Source organism: Callorhinus ursinus, unplaced genomic scaffold (assembly GCF_003265705.2).
Source record: "Callorhinus ursinus isolate GAN/ISIS: 27379988/994484 unplaced genomic scaffold, GSC_fseal_2.0 scaffold9, whole genome shotgun sequence".
Taxonomy (NCBI): domain Eukaryota; kingdom Metazoa; phylum Chordata; class Mammalia; order Carnivora; family Otariidae; genus Callorhinus; species Callorhinus ursinus.
In genome coordinates this window covers 19,941,716-19,965,920 of record NW_027397071.1, presented here as the reverse complement: position 1 = coordinate 19,965,920, position 24,205 = coordinate 19,941,716, and the positions used below count along the sequence as shown (strand labels likewise).

Genomic DNA, 24,205 nt, shown 5'->3' with positions numbered 1-24,205 from the left:
ACTATATTTTTTGCAATTTTGTACACACACACACAAAAGAAAAGAGATGAGTGAGTATAAAGTGAAAGGTTCTCCTTTTAATTATTCTTTTTGGCATAATTTATCAGTGCTTTTTTTATTCATTTAAATGTTACCTTTATCTTTCAGGTTATTTTAGACATTTCAGTATTAAAATCTAAGCTCTTATTGATAAAGATGGTTACAATAGATAGGTGAAATTTTATGACAGTGAGTAGGCGTGTTTTTCTAAAAGGATTTTATGCATCAGTAATTATGTGATTGACAATAAAAAAAGTCCAGCCCATTAACAACTACTCCCCATAAAAAAATACCAATACTGCACTTTATGATATAATTGTAATGTATGGTGCAAGAACTTAAAGCAATCTTGCCAAAATCTTCAGTTGCTTGCATGTGGGTGAATAGCTGTTCAAAGCAAATTGTAACTTTTGGGTTTTCAATCTATGTGTTTTGTCATCTTCCTCATTTTACAAAAATACACTAATAAATAGATCAAAATAAGTTTAAGTTCATGACTGGAATGGGTTACATTGCATTTGCATTTACATAATGCCCAGTACCTCAGTTCAACACAGCTAAGTCACTGTATGGTCCCAACAATCATGCCTAAGTAACTTTTTAAACATGAATATAAAATATGCAGTATAGAGTGAAGATTATTTTTAAGCTATTATGCTGATTCATGTTTGTGCAAGTTTTTTGAGCTATACACTTTGTACCCACTTCTAGCCCATACACTGGCACAGAGTTACAAAATACTAGCAAATTTCTAACTTGTACCTTCTTTTATCGGTGTTTCCCTGGTTGGTTTTACAATGAAAACACCTTTAGGAGACTTAGAACTATTAGAATTCAGAGTTCAGTGCCTAATAGCTGGATTTCAAATCGTTCGTTATTTTTTTTAGAGTGTAAGGGCATTTATGGAGTATGCCATTGTCATTTGTTAAGAAATACACAATCATCTCTTAAATCTGTAATATCCTATATGTAATTAGTAAATTTGGGCTCCTGAAATAGAGATCAAATCTTGAAGCCATCTCTGATGAATTATTCAGAAATCAGTATTAGAATTTATAGGTATTACTATTAAATAAACTGTGTTCTATTGTTTTAACTCAGCAGGTTGGTACAGACAATAATTTCAAAAAGGCATCCAATATTGAAACTGAGAACAAGAATTTCCTTTTTTGGGTAAATAGAACAAATGTGGTAAATAAAATAATGTAAATCAATGACTTAATTTTCCAAGCTTCTAGGAAGTGAATTAATTGAACCAAAAGCATCCATCATCGTTTCAAAGTGCCTTCTGCCGAGAAATTTCATATCTTTTCCCTTTTCGGGTGTATGTATGTATAACAAACAGAATATATACAGGATGATGGAATTATATAACAAACCTAAAAAATATGCCCATCCCCCATCAATAGAAAGAAGCACTTAAAACACAACAAGGAATAATTCTTTCAAATGAGTTTACCCCACTGAAAGATCCTTGATTACTGTTTCTCCTCAAGCAGCTAGAAATTAATAAATACCATCCTCACGAAGTCAGTTGCAAGTAAGATGTATCTTTGGTTATGTCATGCAGGACTCATTCTTAACCATTTCTAAAAGAATCTTTTCCACAGGGAAGACTGACTGTGAAAATGTCACACCACAGTTGGACGACACCATTTACCCAGGTGATAGTAATCACTGAGTTAAGAGCTATCTTAACATTCTTTCATTATTTGTGGATAAGGCCAGGAAAAAGGTCAAAATTTGAAACTAACACAAGAAAAAAATAAGTAAACCAAAACTAGGAAAAATAATCAGTAATTCACTCAAGGATGGGGTTCATAAATAATGTTACTGATGAGATCAGTGGTTCTTCCAATGAAATAAATAAAGGCACGGAATCCCCCAGAAACAAAACAAAACAATAATCTGCTCAACTGTTTGGTGACATATGAACTAACTGTTGTTTGATATTAAAAAAAAAAAAAAGATTTCTGCACGGATTCCAGAAAAAGGAAAGTTAGATGGTAAGAACTTGCAGTGTAAAGTCTCCACTGCCCGAAGATAGGCAAGGAACTAAGAGTTGGTAATTTAGACAGGAGTATTTGTATGGTGGAGAGCTGAATTAGCCATCTTAGTTTCACGAAAATCTTCCTTATGAATACCAACTAAGCTTTCTTTTGATACTGTTCTCACTATGAAATCACTTTTAATTTTACAATTCAACCTTTAATGGACTCATGGAGCATGAATCTTGCCACGTGTATCTCCAATTGAAATTCAGGTTTATAAATCATTCCATTATGGATTTGCTTCATATGTTTTGCCTCCGCCAGCCCCCACCCCCAGATTCTAATCACCTATAGATGAGTTGGAAAAATGCAGTTTCTAAAATAACAAAGCTGAGGATGAGATCTCGGAATCTAACTCTTGCTCTTGATAAAAAATTTTAAACTGCAACAAATAGAACTAACCTTGTTTAATGACTTCTAGAGGCTTAATGACTTCTTTTATTAAATAAAGAGACCTCCCTCTAATCAGTAGCTTTCCGAATTTTTGAAGTTAATCATAATAAAAAACTCATTTTACATCATGACCCAGGATAGAAATAAACACACACACACACACACACACACACACACACACACACACACAACTTGTGTGTATATTACGTGTATAACTGAAAAAGATGTTTGACCAATGTTTATCCCATCTGTGTGCCAAGCATTCTGACATTTTTTTCTGTTCTTTTTGATTTTTTTTAAATGTTGATTATAGTTCCTTAACTTGGTTCCATTGTACACTCATGAGTTGGGAACCAAAGTTTGGAAAACATTGCTTTAAAGTACTCTAGCATCCAGACTAATCATGTTTGAAATAATCCAACTGACATTCCCTGGCTGAGGTTCTGTCTTCCCAATGCTAGTCACTGCCCCTTATTAGCTAGTGTGCTTTAGAAAGACATTACAGAATGTGACCATTTTTCTATAGCATGTGCAGTACCCCAAGTACCTCATTATTTCCCATTTAAACAAAACAAAACCTTCATGTCAAATAGCAGCAATCTTATTCTGAGAAAAAATAATAAAGACTGAATAGAGAGCTGGAGAATATTGAAGGGGAAAAACACTCCTTCCTGGCAATGGAAAGTATGTGTTGTATTTCAGGTGGCTATCCAAAATTGAATACTTTTCAGCTTTCACTTAAAAAAAAAAAAATCTGCGATTCAAGCTGTTCTTCTAAAAGCAGACACTCCAGTGCTTGAGAATACTCGGGAAAGTATTAGCACTGTGCTGTGGTAATTTTTTTAATCTTATTTTGTATGATATTCTACATTGAAGCAGCATTTGAAGTCTTGACACCCATGCTTGATAAAAGTAGGAATGGTATTTAGCCATTTTGATATTTCCATCATTCCTAAAATTTGAAGCCATTATTATTTAACACAGTTTTGGGAGGCCAGGTTTTGTTATAACTCACTCTGAAGGTACTCTGTTATAGTACTTGCTTCTGTCCTCAAATATATTATTATTGCCTATTTAAACTGCTTTTCAGATTCTACTACCTTTAAATTAAAGCCAACACTGCTTTAAAGGAGAGAAATTCTATCAATTTTGTCAATATGGAGAAAGGCTATTTTCAAAACAGACTGTTTAATGTGAAGGGACTTAATATAGAACCTATTAGAAATGAGGTACAAGCCCTTAAAAATGTTAGGGACTTTTTGTGGTTTAAAATGAAAGTTCCACCCAGGCTTAGCTGAGCTTATAGCCCAAGTGAATATTTATATATGAGTTTATAAATCTTAGAAATAGAGTTTCATGGAAATGTTAACAGGCCCTGAGGTATAGCTGAACTTGTTTTCAGGTAGCACTATAATTTCCAGTGTGTGTATGCTTAAAGACTACAGCACAAAAGACTTTTTCTAATGCTGTAATTTTGTAGTTTTATTAGACTGAGTTATAGTATGGGAGAATATTCAGAAATTGCAGCTTAAATGAGAAAACGTGAATGGTGTTACTTATATAAAATACTACTGCAATAGTTCTTTTATTAATTTTTAATGTTCAGCACCCTCTGTGACCTCCTTTATTCTCTTGCTGTCAACATGGCAGGCTGGAAAAATTGAAATGGGCTGACAGAAAACATAGTGCATGTTACAGCCCAACTCTGGAGTCTCTTGACTCTCTGCGGCACATGCTAACGCGGTCCACGTTATTCTGCGTTACAATAATATTTAAGGCTCTGTTTGATAGCTCCTGATAAAAGAGAGTTTGTGTCTGGACCCTGAGCAGGTGTTTCTCATCAGCTTTCCTCTTTCTGACATTGTGGGAATGCGAATGGCATTCAGTTAAAAGCAGAATATAATTTTTTAAAAATCGTGGCTCATAGACACACTTCATGCTCTCAAAATACAATACCTCAGCATGGATAGTGCTTTATTTGTGTCTACCCAGCCTCTTCCAAAAGCATATTTTGGTCTGATTCAGCAATGCTTTTCTCGAACAGTGGGACACTGCTATATTATGTATATTTACCACTGTCTCTATCACCAAGGAGACTAATCCCCATACCAGTACAGTCAAGAACCTTACAGCATTGTCTTTGCAAGACCAAGTTCATGTTGTCACAGCAACAGAGTGCACAGGGCAAAGATACTGAATGACACATTGGGATTAAAACTTGTTTCTGTTTTAAATGCAAGTGTTTGATGATGAGGAAAGATACGCAAAGGTGTGAGGTCTGAAATGTCCTCTCAGCTGCCGACATAAATGCAGTTTTAAGAATTCGTTGGGGACAGTTATGAAAGCAAGATTTTTTGAAGAAGGTAGATTTCAAAATTCTAGTAAAAGTGAAACAAATTCAGACTCTGAAAAAGATATTATCATCAGGGTTCTTATGTTTTTCTCTGTGACGGCACTGGTATCAGCCCTTACTAGTAAGTGACAAGACATTCGTGACAATGACAAATTCTGAGAAGAGCATAGACCACGAGAGAATCGAATTCACACACAACCCTATCTTGGTATTCTCTCATCTTTTGCTATCAGTCACTTGAGCCTTCTCACTCAATATGTTCCATCTGTCATAACTATTAGGAATTTTGATCAGCAATGAGTTATCAGAATTTGGGATCATACAAGACATGATATACTTGCTTGTAACATGACCTCTGATTTTTCAGCAACCTTCAAGGAAGCAAAATGCAAGCAGAGGGCAACACCTACCAGACACTCCTCCGTATGTAGTCCGCTTCCCAAAGCCCACTGCTGGCCAAGGTGTGCCATCAGCTTTTAATCCCATTAGACCTGAGACAGTGTTGGTGGCTGTAACACCATCTGCACCACCTATGGAAAACACTTCATCATTTACTTGAGATTTTTTTTTAAAGGGACAATGGTCAAAAGCCATTCAAACCCACACAACCCAGGAACATGAACACTCTTTCTCTTGAGAACATTTCCTTCCCTCAATGACTTTACTAACTTCAGTCCTACCATTATGCTTATTAAAATGCTAGACATAAAAATTTTTAATTCCCATCAATTCATTTTTCCATTTATTATACAGATTGATAGATTTCAAATGTTTTGTAATTGGTGTTATTTCCCAGGTAGTTTACAATACCTTTGCAAATCAAGATGCAATTTCCATTGGATAGGGTATGGCATATATGATTTATAAAATCATTCACTGCCTGTATGATTTATGTGTTCAACAGATATTTATTAGACATATGTTTAAGGCAGTATACTAGGCCCTATCAAATATAAAGGGAACTCACAAGAAATTTCATATTGTGGAAGCTGGTATCTTTTTGCTTTGTACTTCATTAAAGGTTCAAATGCTACTGCTGGATTGTTACATTACAAGGTCATTTATTTTGGAGTGGTTCACTGTGATCATGATTTTGTTCCATAATTCTTTGTGCATGAAGCAGGTGTTTATCAAGAAAGATTATAAATGTCCTTGTTTAGAGTCTATTTACTAGCTTGAGTCCAGGTGTGAACCTACTGCATTTGGGAGATCAAGTGCTCAATTTAGTACTTTTCTTAAACTCTAAACAAAGACACACAAATGTTTGTGGATAAAGATATACTTTGGAATGGCACATACTTCAGGCCCATACTTTCAAAACTAGACAACTGACACAAGTCTAGTTCTTACCTTCCTTTGCAGCTCTTGCAATGCTTACGATATCAGTGACATTTGGGGTCAACTTGGCAAAAAAAGGAATCTGAACAGCTTGCCTCACCCAGCGACAGATGTTCCGTACCAGCTCTGGATCCTGTTCAAATAGGTCGGTTAAATATAGAACATAATTAAAGAATTGTGATCAAAATGTGTACTGGAACAACAGCAAAGCTGGATATGTGCAAGACAAATCCAACTTGACAATGAGCTACATGATCTATTTCTCAATTCCGCCTCAGTATTACACCTAGACTCATTAGGGAACTAAGGTTAACACACTTCCAGTGAACTGCAAATTCATCACATAAAGGTTAAATTCCTCAAGGGAGCCTTTGGAAAATAAAATTACGAAGAACCAAATGGAAGAAAGTGTTTTCCACTACCAGTTAAATAATACCAGGAGTGAAACATAAACTTCTGGTGGTATATTCAGTAAATATTACAGAATTTCCAGCGACCGCATTGGCTTAAACTTAATAAAAAATACTTAAGCTGCTGATTCCAGGGTGGATGATATTATAACTGAAGTCTGTTGTTTCCACTATTAGAAGACTTCGTCTTGATGAAGTATATTCAAAAGAAAAGCCGTGACTTCCTAATCAATCTAATTATGATATATAGTGTATGCTAATAGGGAATAATTCAGCCTTGGATTATACATGAGCTGATCAGTAACTTAGTTTACTTTTGTAAATGTTACCAAGATCTGTGAAGCACTTTTTAACATTCATCTACTTGAAAGAATTGATTAAAATGACAAAAATGAAATAAAATATCAAATGCTCGTTTTTAAAAGCAAGGAACAGACATTTTCCTGTGCCTGTTTCCTGCGATTTTTCAGGCTTCTATTTTCTCATGGGACAAGTATCATTTAGAGGGCAATCACCTATCCTTTCCATTGAAAATAACTTAGCTGTGGCAATGTTCTTTGATTTCAACACATACAATAGTCTTTTTTTTTTTATTACTTTTAGTGCAAAATTTATTCTGACAGGTACTGATAATGCACTTTGATAAATTACCTTAAAATATGCAATAGCAATTCATTATTGAACTTGGTAATATTATCTTAGCAAGTTAAAATGTTTTTTGAATAAAAGAAAAACCCAGAAAAATATAGACATATATTTAAACTATGAAACAGTAGGCCAGTATATCATTTGTAATTAATATTTTTATAGGTAAGAAAGTTGCTCTTTGCATTTTAACCTTTCAAATTCTTTTAAGATGAGATTTCTAATGTTATAACCTTTAGAAAGAACCTTTTCACTTATGTTTAATGTGTCTTGATCTGTCATCTTGTATTACTCTAAAAGTTAGGCATTTATGTGCTAAGATACAGCAATGAGGGAATTTCTGTTGGTTGTTACCATCTCTATTCAGCAAAACTCATAATTTTAACAAAAAATCTTTGATTTGGTTTGTTCTCTTTTTAGAACAGTAATTTCTTCATTAAACATAAATATTAAAAAAGCACTATATGGAATGCTCTACAGGGCATACTATGCATTATGAATAGTAAAATCTGGAGACTTAGCTGTACAAATTCTAACTCATGAAAATGGAGATCTGCCCCTGCCCATGCAATGTTCATGAAATATTTATAACCGCTGCATTGGCATTATGAAGGCAGTTGCATCTTTCTGACTTTCATTTTTAAGTTATGAATTTCCATGGGACTTAGCCTAGAAATGACAGTAACTCTAGATGATATGAATTGCATGTCCTTTGTGAAAGCTCTCTTTAAGATAGAATTTGACAATAATTTAAAGATCACTTGAATTGCATAGTATGTGGAAGGTAGCCTGATAAGAATTACTGAAACAAATATAAAATAGTATTTGGTTCCAATAGAGTAAACACTAATAATCTGATATAGGCTTCTAAGTGGCTTTCAATACTATTGACTACCATGTCTTAATAATTTACTTTGAACATTTGTCACACTTTTTTTCTGTTCATTCTCACCAGTTGAATACTTGAAGTGAATGCCTTTTACACACTGTTTAACAATTTGGAATTTGCTCAAAGTTTTTCAGTTTTTGTAAAAAAAAAAAATATGGTCCCTTGGTACCATTACTTACTCGAATCATCTGTCTCTATTTTGAGATACCATAATTTGACCATCCTATACTTCTATAAGTAAGGTTCCTGGTGTTCAGATAATATTTTTTCTCATCTTCATACTCAGACAAGCCACTTGCTAACTAATCTTCATACCCAGCTGAAAACAGAATTTGATTACCTGGGAATTTTAAAAACAACTTCTGACTAATATGATTGTAAAAATTAGTGACTGTTCTTTAAATTGTAAAGTTTAGCTTGACATACATAATAGGGAATATTCTAATACAACTAGAAATGTGGGGAGGCTAATAACATGATAAAATGAATCTGTATACTTTGGGAAATTAAAGGACACACTGTAACTATTCACACTTTCCTGGTTTCCTCACACTTTTGATATTAATGTTTGAGATCTAAAAGCAATTAATAGTGTTTCTGCAACTTGACCTTCTCAGTTTTCTAGTGATAGCATCAGATGGTGTCACCCATTAAAGCCAGTTTTTAAAATCTTATTGAAACAAATAAGTTTTAGACAATTTCTAATGCCCCCCCCACTTCTTCAAGATAGGAAACACACAAAGGTATTATTATTTCTGACAAATTGAAACTTTAACATTATCCACACCCACAAAAAGTAAATAAAACCAAGCAATTCTGGACTGCTTTTCTATTTCTAGGCACCAAGCATTGTAGACACTCAAAAAGCAGTGGTGTCAAAGAAAGAAAAATAAATAAATACACAGAATATTTTCAATTGATTTCTTTATAGATTCATCAAAATATAGACTATGCCTAGGTTTAAAAAAAAACCTGAGTATATATATATATTTTTAAAGATTTTATTTATTTATTTGAGAGAGAGAGGGGGAGGTATCATGAGCAGGGGGGGAGGGGCAGAGGGAGAAGCAGACTCCCCACTGAGCAGGGAGCCTGACACAAGACCCCATCCCAGGACCCTAAGATCATGACCTGAGCTGAAGGTAGAGGCTTAACGGACTAAGCCATCCAGCCACCCACCACTCCCAAAACCTGGGTATATTTTATGATAAATAATTTCTAAAAGCATGAAAAAGTCAAGACTTCCTTACAAATCTGGGATAATTCGGAAAAAAAAAAAAAAGAGTGGGTAATGATGGGGGAAAAAAAAAAAACTTAACGAGACCTTTAAAGAGTCTAATCTACAAAAAGTCTACCTAGATCTTGAAGTCTTTATTGGCTCTTCCTACAGGTATTAATAATGCTTATCCCTGACCATGATTGGCAACTCTCCCACAGCAACTGTGTGTGTAGGTGTGTATACTTCTTTAGCACCTGTTAAGCTTTTTGTTATTCATGTGATCACCAAAGAATGCTCTGAGGCAACAGAGTGAGTTTTTCTGTGACAGAGGTGTGTGTGATAAGATAAGCAAGAAATTGCTGAAGCCCTTAAAGGCATGAGTAGCAGGGCTGGGGAAGCACCTGGTGGTCTTGAGGGTACTGCATTGAGGCCAAGGTACCAGACCAGACCTGCTGACAAAAAGATGAAAGCGAGCTAAAAGACAATTTTGGTCTCTTCAACAACTTTAATGGGGAGCCTCCCTGAGTCTGCTTGCAATTAATACACTCTGGAATCGATCCCTATGAAAACCAAACAACAACAACAAAAACTAGAAAATGTAGCTCTGAGTAGACTGCTACAGTAGTTTCCACCGTTCAAAACTGTTTTTAAAGCTTTATTTTCTATCTGCGCCATAAGATAACAATTTCTAACTCTAGGAAGTTTAAAACTTAAATTTTATTTTTAAAGCTTCCTTTTTTATCTGGGCTGTAAGATAATTTTTAATCTAGTAACTAGTATGTCTCTAGTTACATATTAAAGGTGTTCTGGTTCTGTAAATGATATACCTTGTTGCTTGTGACACCCCTGAGATGACCTCTCCATTGTAGGACAGGCATTTTCACCAATTTCCTAGGGCATCAAATCTCACTGGTTTCATGCCTTGTGCAAAAGAACAAGCATTGGAGAATGAGGCTGTGAGAATTTCTTGATAAGCTAAATTACAAATGAAATTTTTGACTTTAAGAAACATTTCTCTCCAATTTCCCTGGTAATTTTCACTCCGTACAATTCTTTTCAAAATGGCTGTCTTAGAAGGTGGCATTTCAATGAATCCACTGAAAAATTTTACCAGTTATAAATGTTTTCCACTAAGGAACTCCTAAGTCTTAATTCACATGAATGCCAGGAAGTAGCTAGCATTTTTATTATGTCCACTTCTCTGACAGAGAGAACTAGGGCCCAGAAGATCAATCTGAGTACCTATTTCACCTTCTTAATTTTCTTTCCCATTATCATGTCCTAAACCATCATCTTCTTTAGCAAAATTGCTCCCTAAAGTGAAATTCAGCCATCAATTGTAAACCAGAACTATAAAGGCTTGTACTTCATTTATACTTCTAAGACTAAATGTAGCTTCAGAGTAATAGGCAAATATGATGTATTTATCCTTCCATGTCAATAAAATAGAACAGAAAGAGTTAACTACTCCAGGTCAAATTATTCGTAAATGCAAAGATTGTGCACTAGAATGGGAATGTTTTAAATTAACTTATGGTTTAGCATGTGCTCTTTTTAAATTGGTTTTCCTGATTTAAGAATGCTAACAATGATACAGTCACCTTGGAAAATCATCTGGTAGTTTCCTAAAAAGGTAAACATTCACATACCAATCCACCCACCAATCTCACTTTTAATTATATATCCAAGAGACATGAAAACATATATCCACACAAAGACTTGCACGTGAACGTTCATGGCAACTCTTTCAAAAAAGCTCCAAATTGGAAATGACCCAAATATTCATTAATATGTGAATGAATAAACAAATAGTAACATATCCACATACCGGAATGTTATTCAGTGATAAAGAGAAACGAATCTACTGGGTGTTGCAACAATTTGGGATTAATAAAAAAAATTATGTTCACCTAAAGAAATACACAAGAGTTTAAATGCTGTATGTTCACATTTCTATGAAATTCCACACACACACAAACTATGTTAATAGAAAGCAGAGCAGTAGTTGCTGGGATTAGGATGGGGTGTGGGGGAGTGATTAAGTGGGAAGAGGCCAAAGGGAATTTTTGAGTCTAATGGAAACATTCTACAACTGGATTGTAGTAATGTTTACACAGCTGTAGACATCTACTGAAACACATCAAACTCTACACCTAAATGTGTTCTTTTCATTATAGGTAAATTATACAGCCACAAATTTCTTGTAAAATATATAAAAAGAAACAATTCCAAGGTATTTAAATATAAACAAAACAAAACAAAAAAATGAAAGCTGGTGGCATTCTAGGCAGTGTGGATTCTGTTTTTTCAACAAATATTCCTTGACCACAAGGCACCCAACTCGTTTGTGCTGGAGCCTAAGATGAGTGGAACAAAGAAGGCAGAGTCTACTAGAAAATAGAAGTCAGATACATACATGAAATATATGTTGGATGTTAAGTATAAAAAAGGAGATCTTAATAATGCTCTCTCATTTCAGATTATTTCAGAGTATATAGCAAGGGTTTGGCACATAGTAGGCTCTCAAGAAATACTGTTGAATTGATAGAGCTCACATTGCATAAATTAACACGGGCTTTCTTATTTCAGTTTTTTCAAGAAAATAGAATATAAAATTATTGGGTCCAGGATAACCTAATAAACAACTGTTTTAGGCATTACACCTTATGTTAGACAATGGTGATTTAAAAATGTATAATACACTATCTCTATTCTTAAAACAAACTTCATAATCCAGGGGGATAGTACATAAAACAAACATAAAATGCGAAAAAATAAAATGTTGTAAGTATATATACATGCAATGTACGTGTGTATAAAATATTTTATATATTCTTTCTTCTCCACTTCCCTTGTGCCTTAAGTTGAAGATGACATGGAACTGCTTGTGTGTTCTCTCTTTCCCAGGCACTACAGCCTTCTCCATTCTGGTTCTCACTTCAGCCTCTCTTTCTTCCTGTCTCCTCGCCCAGAATGTCCTTCACCTCCTGTCCCTTGAATGAACACCCGCAAGGCAGCCCTCCATGACCAACCCTCCCAACCTACCCCAGCACAGGATGGATGAGTTAAGGACTGCCTTTTAAACACCTCCATAACATTTCCTTATTCCTTCATTTATCACAGTATTTAATCACCACCCATTGATGGTTTTGTTTTTTCCCTCTCGGCTACACTATCAGTCTTTTAAGGGATGCATCCTACACTTGTATCCTGATCCTCTAACACAGTGTCGGAGACACTAAAGATAGTAAATACTGTGTTGAATAAAAAAAAAAAAAAAATGAAGAATTCCTAGATGTGTATCAGCTTTCCACAATGACCAAGAAAACACTTGCCTCTTCTCTTCCATGGAGCCGCAACAAGCTGGAGATATTAGTAGTTCTTGCCCCACCAGCCGGTGGCGTTTGGAAAGTCTTCTGATGCCCTCTCTCACTGGTTAAAGTGTTTTTAGAGGGCAACTGTCCCCTCCTGTGGCCTGGCAATTCATGAAGACCTCCCTGAGGTCCCAGGCTGCCCAGGGCCCTTTCTGTCTGAATCCTTAGGATATTGAGGCTTCTCTAGAGTTTGCACCACTATCCCTACCTCAGCTCCCAGTCCTTGATCCCTGGGGCCTGGTGGGAGAATACACTCCTATTTTTGCCAGCTAAAGGGAAACTGCATTCCTTCTTTATTCCTTTAAATAACATTTCCTGTGACATAGTTTACGCTGTTTTTCCTCCTTTCAGACAGCATTTCCTTGGTGTACCATTCCTCTGACATTCCTAGTGTCAGAGTTCTTATTACCACACACTTAGTCTCAGAAACAAATGGACGAGCATTGTCATGCACTGTTTAGATAATACTTGATGGCCAGATACTCTCTGAGTCATTCTTTTTGTCCTCTCTGATGACCCTCTGATTCTCTAGCTACCCTTCCACCAGCTCACTAATAGTGCTAATAGTGGAGGTCACTTCTTTAAACTTTTCAAATTTCAAACCTTCCCCTCCACAATTTGTCCCCACGGAATCAGATTCAGATGTCCTCAATTATCTTGATCCTACTAGCTAATTCAAACTAGAAATCCATTGTCTTACCTGACACGGTAATGAAATTGGATAAGATATACTTGCCCCCCCAAAATGGGTCAGTGAACATCTCCTGCCCAGTTCCATGTACTTTTCTAGCAGTGAGCGTCAAAGGGAGACTTCCTCACAGCACTATTACTGTCCTATTGTATAAATGTCTCCTGTCTCTCTTTCAGGAACCCCATATTATACTAGGGAAAGAAGAAGAAAAAGGAAGGGGGGGAGGAGGTGGAGCAGGAGATGAAGGAAGGGAAGGGGGAGGGGGATGAGAGGAAGAAGCAGCTGAGCTCAGATTAAGTTAAGGGGTTAACTTTTTGAGTTATAATCATATAACCTTTTGCCAAAACTGATGTGTGGATATGCTCAGGTGACTTAACTGGGATCTGAAGTGTTCTTAGCAAACACATGCAGAAGCAGGCAGACACACACATGCACCACTCAGATCCTCCTTCAGGAAAAGACTCAAGCCCCGCCACAACAGTGTGGTGAGCTGACATCCTCGACCTGCTTACACCTTCAGGTCAGCCTCAGTTTTTAAGCTGAGGTCAGGCTCCTCTTGAGGAGTCCCTAGCCAGTGACAGCAAAGCTGTGGTACAAGGTCAGCCATTTCTATCCAATGCAAGATTCCTCTAACAGTGATCTTTGCCCTTGAGCCCCCACTGGGTGGGCAAAGATTTTTCTCATATCTCCATCAGGGTCTGTCTGTTCCCCTTGCCCACTCCTATTTCCTCCCCTTTCCTTTCATAGGCATTGTTCCTCAATAAACCTTTTACACTCCTAACTCTATGTATGTCTCTGATTACTGGAGGCCTCAACTGATACAGCAACTCCCTACTTGGCTCTGGAAGTCTCCCTGTGATAGGATTAGGCTATATTCTGAGGAAGTCATGGAAGAAAAATTAATTTGTCCAAATACCCCAGGGCATCTCATTGAGATAAAATCAAGAAAGTTAAGCTGAATCCAAACAAATCTCTTACGGTCCTTGAAAGAGTCAAGCCTAGTCCAGCCAACAAGGCCAAGAAGCAGGTCTAATTTTTTCTCCTAGAAAAAGACTGCTTTAAAAGACATGGTAAGGGACAATGATGGGTGTCCTCTGTGTAGAGAGAGTTCAGAATAATCTTAAAGAGTTTAAACATCTACTTTCCGAACCTGCTGAGTCACCACTCTGATATGGACCATTGAAAACGATTGTGCAGAAGTCCATGAATAGAGAAGATTATGCCTTTGTGTCTGAAAACCAGGTCTACTCGGCAAGGGAGTATGGCCAGGGAAATCAGTGTATATCCTAATCCCTACCCCAGCCCCAAGTCTCTTGTTAATAAAGCCAATTAATGACAACCTCCTCAATAACAACATGAAGAGGTCATCTGGAAATTTCTTCTAGGTGTGTTGAGTCTCTAATACGGTATTCTAAGGTATGCTTTTGCTTTCATCATCCATCCCGTTTGCCTGAATTCTTGTATTTCTGTATTTTATCCCTTGCAAATTTCTTTCTATAGTAGACCCCCTTGAGTCTTGACACCTGTCTGAACTGACCTGCAGTTGCCCTGTTTGCATCCACAGTTGATCCATGACTTGCTGATCATATAGAGGCTTCATAATGATTTTCCTTTGCTTCTGCTGGACATTTCCATCTCTATTTCCCTTGTCTTAGTTTTTATTATGCTCTTTTTCCCCCAAATCTAGATTGACACAGACTCTATAGATCTATCTTCACAGGCAAACAAATGCTTTTTGAGAACCATACACTGGCCATAGTATAAAGAAATTAAGATACTTTAAAATCCTCTTTATTAAAGATTATTTACTAAAAATCCTTAAAATATATTTGAAAATAGCTTATTCTTTTTAGAATTATTTATACTAAGCTCCCCCCAGAAGTTGATCTTTCCTTATATGTATATGTGAGTTGCTATTTATCTGTGAATTCAAAGGCTAGTATTATCTATCACGCAAAAAGTGTTGATCATAGTTTATTAATGAGGTTATACAATGTAACCTGGAAAATCTTAATACATGGAGAAATAGGCTACGCACATGCTTTGCTGATACCACCAGTAGGGGTTCAAAATTGTGGACCAGCTGAACCAAACTGAAACTCAGCAGGCTTCCCAATCACTGCTCAGAACACACTAAAAAGACTTCAGTGGGTAATGAAGTGCAGGCAGTTGCTTGCACTACTGTGTATGGATTCATTTTAGATAAGGGCAAGTGAGTATTTAAGTCTATAACAAGGAGTTTTTATTCTTTGTAGACTTCAGAGGCAGCTTGTCATTTGTTTTCTTAATGCAAAGCATTAGTGTAAACAGTGTAACAATTGATATTTTATACATCTGTTGGTCTATTCGCTTAGCCTATGTTTTCCAGTGCTAGAGTTGGAAAACAACCACAAGCACAAAACCTCACTATCTTTATAATGCCATATTGGTGTGAATGATTAACTGACACAGGGAGGAGGCTAGTGTAAAACAGCCTTCTGCCCTGAAGCACCCACAACGCTGATACATTTAGGATGAAGAGAGTCGAGGGAAGTCAGGTTTCTGTCCTGGGAACTTATGAAATCTAAGCAAGAAGGAATTACTGCTGAGGCAATTTTAAATAATGTAGCGGAGAAAACCTCAATCCCTTGGCAATGAATGGTTTCAGCTAAGGGGAACTCATCCATAACAAGTTGGTACAGTTCCTTAAGGGATTTCTTCCCGCAGCTGCTATAAGAGCTAGAAGGAAATATCTAGGTCTTTGTTTGTTTTGCCAGCTCTGTAGACTGATTCCCCTCTTTGAGCTGAAAAGGATTTGGAGATACTAAAAGTGGGTGACTTTATTGAAAAGTCCTTGTGTGAAACTACGGATGGGGACGATATTAAACATGACCTTTTGCAAGTGTGATATTTATAAACTCTTGATATAAAATTCAGGGATGCTAGATTTTACTCAAAATTTTGAGCAATCTGAACCTAACTTAATCATTACCAATTTATTTATTTATAAGAGTACATGGTTTATAAGAGTATATATCATAAGATGTGTGTGTGTGTGTGTGTGTGTGTGTGTGTGTGTGTTTAAGGGGGATTCTTTATTTTAAAGTTTTTCTGGTGTTGAGAAAAGGAACCATGATGAGGTAACGCCCCTCCCCCATTGTCAGGGGGTTATGACAAATGTACATGGAGATGTCAGAAGGTAAGTGGAGTGTTTTGGGTAAAGGAAGAGCCAGTTTTTTAGGGCCTGGGATGCCTTTCATTCAGCAGCTCTGGTGACTCATCAGAGAAGCCAGTGACAAAGAGCAGCTCTTACTTTCTTGTTGTTCCTTTAAGAGTTGCTTTAAGGATTAGAAACTCTTTGATACGAATAAATCTGCTCTTATTTCTCAGCATGTTTCCATTTCTACTTATTTTTTTAAAAGATTTATTTATTTATTTGAGAGAGAGAGAGTGTGTGTGTGTGCTCAACACCTGCACAGCGAGTAAGTAGGGTGAGGGGCAGAGGGAAAGAATCTCAAACAGACTCCCTGCTGAGCTCGGAGCCACTGGGGGGGTGGGGGTTTGGATTCCATGCCAGGCTTTCATCCCATGACCCCAGATCATGACCTGAGCCAAAATCAAGAGTGGGATGCTTAACCTACTGAGCCACCCAGGCGCCCCTCCATTTCTACTCCTATAATCACTTTCTTCTTTTATACACACACACACACACACACACACACACATATATACATACATATATATGTGTGTGTGTATATATATATATATAAAGGCTATACATATGTAGCACCTTTTTGGTTCTCCAGTTCAATTCTTCTAACATCTACTATAGAATCTATATGTTTCAAAATCAAGCCCACAGAAGAGATGAAACAAAACAAACAGAATAATTCTTTATTTTTTTGGCTGTCCTTCCTATTTCATACCCTTTCTATTTTGTGGGAAATTCCCACTGTATGAAGTATTGGTGGGACACAGAAACTATCCTCACTATGTAATCCACTGAAGAGACAGCTTTCCTCTCTTTACTCTCTGGCAACCAAAAAACAAGTACATGTTCTAGGTGTGGCCAACTGAAGCTCCTGCCAAACATTTTAATCTGACAATCAGAAAAGGGGTTAAAGTTGACTTGTGGTGGTATATGGTACTGTGTCTCCTGACAGTATCCAACAACGGCAGTAGTGGTAGATGTCAGCACTGGTAGAGGCTGCATTTCAGCAGGACAATTCTAGCTCCCCATTGCCTGCACCCCTTTGGTTTAAGCCCCTTTCAAAGCCTACTTTTCCTGCCTTCCTTGATTATCTAAAACATCTTGTATCTTGCTGATAAATCATCTTTTCACTTCTGATAGCCAGTATGTCTCTGTTGCTTGCAATTAAGAATACATTAGCCACTATCCACTACAGAGTGACCTTATGGCCTGAGTGAGAGCACCACGTTTCCTGACGGCTGCTGACGTCCTTTTATTTAGCCTTGGTGGTCACTTTTTTTTGCTCAGGATATATCTGATCCAATGAACTGTGGTCAAGGTAGCCAGGACACATGCTTTTGTGGCAACCTGTATACAATATGTTGCCTCTGGCCACTTTCCTTTAGAAAAGGATGACAGGCCTTTTATAAGGTTAGTAAGAAAATGCCAGTTTTTATTTAGCACCTAAGCATTAACCTGAAACTTTCCATGAAATGTGGGAATTACGGAAGAGTAAGGCATCAACTTTGTCCTCAAAGAACTTACAATCAAGTTATAACCACTTAGGGCAGTAAAATTTGTCAGATTCAATAGAATATATAAACAGCTTTGGGATTACAATATGTCTCATGTCTTTATTCCTCTATAAATCATTCAGAATTTGAATCTGACACAATGAGCAAGCTCTCATATAATTCAAGAGACCCTTGCAGAACGAAGTGATATATATCACCCAGATCCAGGAAAACTTGATTTGAAATGTATTAAGAGTAGCTATGATTTCTTAAAAGATGGATATGTAAACAGAGAACGGTAACACAGCCCATAAGGAAAAATATCTTGAGGCACTGAAATTAAATTAAAATATGATTTCCCTTTCCCTCTGAATACCTGCATGATTACCAATTCGACAAGGATCTTTCATTTATCCCAACTCAACTTTACAAAAGTGCCTGAAGCCTACACTGTTGATAAAACAGCTGATGAAGCTTGCATGGGGGAAAAATCTTCAAACTGCTTGATATACAAAATCATATTAGTACTAAAAACAGATGGGTGTTTACTTTTGCAATATTCAACAAATGTAAAGTACCCAAAGGACTGCTAAATTTAGATAGTTTAAAATTTTGCCTTTTTTTTTTTTTTACTTAGAAACAAGCATTCTAGGGTGACCTTTACTGGGTTATGTAATTAACAACTAGATGCAGCACCTAATCAGGTTTTTAGATGGTTGGGCAAAGGCAGTGTCCTGCATTACAAAGATGACTTTACTCATACCTTTTCAGGTACTAGTGTACCCAGATTTTAACATGCAACATCTGTTACCACAAACTTGACATACATATTCCTTATTACTTTATCCTTTCTCTGATAAGTAAGGGATTTGTGGGACTACCAAAAGCTATTGAATCTGGACCGATGTCGTTAATTGAACATTTGCAATCATCCTGCAACTAACCATGAAGGCTTTATGAATAGTTTCATTTTGGTACAAGAAACAGATATAAAAACAACCTCAAACAATTTGCGTTACTTGAAATGTGTACAAAGTGAATGGGAACTTAATGGTGGCGTGATTACTTTTACTTACTTCTAAAGTGTGTGTGTGTGCCTGTGTATATGTAGGAGGGAGGAAGCAATAGTAAAGATAATCATAGTTTGAAATCTTAAAGGATTCTCAAAATGACACTGGCTAGAGTAGGTCCTGTGAAACAATATGTGAATATGGAATACATAGGGAAAGACTAAAAAATGGGACTGCATGGCATGAAGGAAAATAGAAAAAAAATTATTACCTATGAAGAAAGCAGGCAGGAGACATGGCTAAAAGGTTCAGTTAGTGTTTTGGATCAGCTTCCTAAAGATTCTGTGCCTTATCCTTTAGGCAACAGAAAACACGGAAGGCCATATGTTTAGATCTATGTTTTAGAAACATAATTCCATATATGTCTGTGGAGGTAAGTAGGATCTGGAAGTGCAAGCAAGGAGACCAGTCTGAAAAAGAAGGGCCTAAAGTAAGGAGTGCAAGTATAAATCAAGAACTTCAAGGAGACTGGAATGTCATTTCAAGATGGAATATTAAAAATTTTCAAGATTGGAGTCAGAGAATGAAAATCAAGAGTAATTTTGTGTTTTGACATTGTTGAGGGATAGCAATTTCATCAACCAAGTGAGGAAGTGCAAGAGAAGCTGGTTTTTGGAGAAATGAATGAACTTCAGATACATTGAGTTCAAGGTTCCTTTAGGACATCTAGCTGAAAGAATCTAGTCGAGAGCTAACAGGAATTTGGATCTTAGGAGGAATTTTAGAAGTATATTTTAGGAGTTGTTCACATGCAGGTGGTGGTTGGAGTCTTGTGAATGGATGAGAGGTTAGAAAGCAAAGGACTTAACTCTTGAGATCATTCATACTAAGGTGCAGAAATCTTTGCAATGGTCAAAGAAAGAAGAGACCAATCAGGAAAAATACAAGGGAAAACAGAAACTCAAATAAAAGAGATGTGGATGTAGATCTTGATACAAAATACCACCAAGACATCAAATAGGATGAGAACTAAAATGTAGGCAATAGTTTATACTACTTAGAGTCATGGGCAATATATGAGTACATATAGGCAGACATAATAGGAATGGAAGGCAGATTGTAATGGATTAAGAAGTTAATATTTACAGACACATAGCACCAAAGAAAATAAACAATAAAATTAACTGGAACTACCAGAACTTAGAACTCTGCTTGACATAACAAGGTGTATGCAACAAATATATGTCAATTAATTATCATTTCATAGTTGCCACAATTACAACTAATTGACAGTGAAAGAAATTATTTGCTATTTTATGAGGCAATGCCTATATGTGACAGTAAAGAGACTGAAATTTTTAAAGGAATTGGTTGTAGCCTAAACAATATTTCTTAATTCTTACAATGTGGAGTCAATAACAATCAGAGGCCTAAAGAATGAACTTTGTTAACTAAATCTACGATTGAAATTACAAGCACAGACAGGACCCAAAGAAGTTATTTAACATACTAACTAAGTTATATAAACATACTAACACATACTCAATGATTTACCAAGAGCTCTCACAATACTAACTTAATTGTGCTTAAATTATTCTAGCTTTTTATTTTATGTCAAATTGTCCCTAGTGAAGAAAGGGGAACCCTCCTACACTGTTGGTGGGAATGCAAGCTGGTGCAGCCACTCTGGAAAACAGTATGGTGGTTCCTCAAAAAGTTAAAAATTAGAGCTATCCTACGACCCAGCAATTGCACTATTTACCCCAGTGATACAAATGTAGTGATCTGAAGGGGCACCTGCACCCCAATGTTTATAGCAGCAATGTCCACAATAGCCAAACTATGGAAAGACCCCAGATGTCCATCAACAGGTGAATGAATAAAGATGTGGTATATATATATACAAGGTAATATTACCTCATGGTAATATTAATAATACCTCATGGGGGCAACTGGTGAAAGAGACAGGATTGAGTCTGTCAGTTGACACAAAATAGACCAGAGCCCATTTCCTATCCAACAATCAGCCCTTAACGTCCCCTCCTCTCACTCCAGAGCTTAGAGCGTAGGGAAGATCATGAGCCTCACTCACAGATAAGATCTTCCCTTAGCTAGCACATGTATAAGGTTTAACTTAAGCCAATATTATTCAAAATGGGGTTTTCCTGAACCTTCTACACTACAGAGATCCCTAATAAGGGATAAAATGATAATGCTATTACACTGTAGCCATACAGTTGTTTCTAAATAATTAAGAAATAGACAATAACCTATATTATACATATAAACCATGATATGCAGTCAAAATCAGTCACTATAGAATGTTAGAACAGTCATACTAGCCCACTTATGTGTAACTGTTATACCAGAATTTATTAATATTATTCCCTTCACCCACAATATCCTTCCCCACTCAAATCATACACACTTGCTCCAGCCCTTGAGAGAAATGATTTGTTCATTTAACTTCCCTTAAGATTTTATATATATTTCTGTTTTCACTATTCCATAGAAACTTACTAAATAGGTGAATAAGTGGATATTATTTGTTATATAACTGGATCACAGGATACAAATTTTTGAAAAATATCAGTAGGGTTATGCATCTCCAAAGACACATTAGTTAGAAAAGATAACACAACTTACATACTACTAAGTAGAAAAAAAAAAAAAAAGGCCAGACTACATAAAAAAACACGTTTGCTTTTGTAAAGCATCCTTAATGTAATTTCTTGCTAATCATCTGAGAATTATATACTTATTTTATACAATTACATTCGTTTAAAGTTTGCGGAAATTTTACTGTGATTATGTCACAATCATTGTAGGAAAAAGTTATCATTTGTGAATTTTAAGTTAATTTTATTGTATCTGTTTTTCATACCAAGGGGCTTTTTAGTTTATCTGTTTGTCTTATTTCACATTTAGTTAAAGTTAGCAATTTGTTTTAAAGTGTGATAAATTAAAGAAAATGTTTCTTTAAGGTGAATAAAAGACAACTTCCAAACGTTACTTCCTAGATTTGGGGGCAATTTGGTTGGATGAACTTAATAGCCTAAAACAGCTATTAAAGAAGAAGAGCTGTAAATGTGAATTTTGTTAAGATTGCATGAATAGGAATGAGCATTAACCAAAATATAATTTAGGACATGGAACTGCTACCAACTTGAATCCTGCATAAGTTCATTTTTATGATTATCCCAGTAACTTGAATTATCCATATTAGAGCGGTTAAGAGTCATTTATATTATAAGCACATTCAAAATCAAGTGTATTTCTCTTTGGATGTAATCAGGGTTACAAATGTACATTCTTAACCTTGTTTATGTCCAGTATTTAATCCTGGCTTAAAGCGATCCCTGATGAGCATTCTGCTGGCTACTAAAGGGTCAGGGTATGAAATATTTTTGAGTCACCATGCATGAATGGCACACTAGATAAATATCTTACTCGACATTTAAAACACAAATAACACAAAAAAAGAATAACTACCAGAATATCTTATACCATATTTGTGAGTTTTAATATTTGATATTTTTATTTCTATGATATTTCCCATAACTTCTACAACACCAAAAACATGCAATGTACTTAGACTTTTGGAAAATTTCAAATCCAAACTTCAGTATAATTTGTATTATTATTTGTGCATATAAAATCTTAATATACAAAGAACATTTTATTTATGTTTCTTCTTAATTAGGGAATGGACAACTGTTTGAAATTAAATATCCTGTAATTCATCTTGATGCAATATAAAATAAAGCCATAAAAATAAATGCTGATTTTCCTGGTAATAAAAGAAATCAGGGTGAGTTCCATGTCAATGAGTTAGCAGCAGCTCTGAAGAAACTGTAAAAATGACCAGTCTATTTTCTTCTATATCATTTTATTCTTGTTCATTGTTATAGTTGTAACTTAATAAAGATCTGAATTTGTATAATAATTAAAATCTGTGCCATCGTAAGCAATAGGGCATCATCAGCCATATTCATCTTATTTGCATAAATAGCAGGCCGCATGTTGTACAACCTGTCCTCAATGATTTTTTTCCTTATTTGATGATACTCACTTATTCATTCATTCATTCAACAAATATATATTCAACTACTCCCTTGGTTGCTGGAGTTTTAACAATAAATAAGAAAAAGTTACTGTTCTCGTGGAGTTCTCATTCGAGTAGAAAATACAGTAAGGAAAAATGAATAAATATGTAATACAATTTCAAGTAGGTAATAAAAAATATACAGCAGTGTAAGAGGAGAAAGGAAGAAAGGGTGACTGGGGTGTGGGTATAGTACACTGGAGAGACTGGTTGCTTAAGTGAACCCTGAGGAAGTCACATTTAACTCTATGTAAATTCTTTGACCCAAACACAACACTTTGCTTTTATAGTGGCTTAAAATTATTTTCATTTCATGTTGTTAAGTTTTTTCTTTGCTCCTAGATTTTGAGTTGTTCAAAGACAGGGGCCATATTTTTTTTTTTCATCATGCAATACCACCCGTAGATGCAAGCATTATACCAGTACACAATAGGCACAATAGATGTATTAATCATTGACTAAATATTTATTGCTTTAGATGAGATGTGACTCCAAAGAAAATGCTATGATGACATGTTTTACATGACCATTACCTGTTTCTATTACCCAGTTCTATATATAACCCAGTAAAAGGAAAGTGAGATGCAAGAAACTGGTAGAACGCTTATAAAAGTTAGGCTAATTCTTAACCAGGCAATTCACTTACACCAATCACATTGCATGATTCAAATTTCTTGCAGAACCGTGTATCGCTAAATTTTTAGATGAGGTCATTCACCAAGAGTTAAAACTGCAAATGTTTGCACTCATGTTCTAGTGGGTTGTGGCTAGATAGAGTTTCTTCACAAAGGAGGGAAGGAAGGAAGGCAGGCAGGCAGGCAGACTAAAGAAGACTAAAGAAATTGAATTAACTCCTCCAAAGCACTACGGCATTTGGTTTTTGTTACAAATTAAATAATAGCACCATCTGTTTAGAGTGGCTTAAGAATAATGGGTAGTTTTTCTTTTTCAGACAGAGATATAGGATAATATAAGATTAATTGAATGTCTGTGCTTTCATTAAGA

The 24,205-nt window shown here is 35.9% G+C and overlaps 1 protein-coding gene across 1 annotated transcript in view; it reads right to left on the bottom strand.

The window, feature by feature from the left end:
- The window catches only part of DPYD (dihydropyrimidine dehydrogenase), a 798,492-nt gene that overhangs the window by 213,075 nt on the left and 561,212 nt on the right, over positions 1-24,205 (bottom strand). Inside the window, exons 17-18 of the mRNA XM_025872261.2 lie at positions 6,187-6,307; positions 5,247-5,366 (exon numbers count right to left, since the gene is read on the bottom strand). Of these exons, the coding sequence (XP_025728046.1) occupies positions 5,247-5,366; positions 6,187-6,307 (241 nt within the window). The remainder of the gene's footprint in view (positions 1-5,246; positions 5,367-6,186; positions 6,308-24,205) is intronic.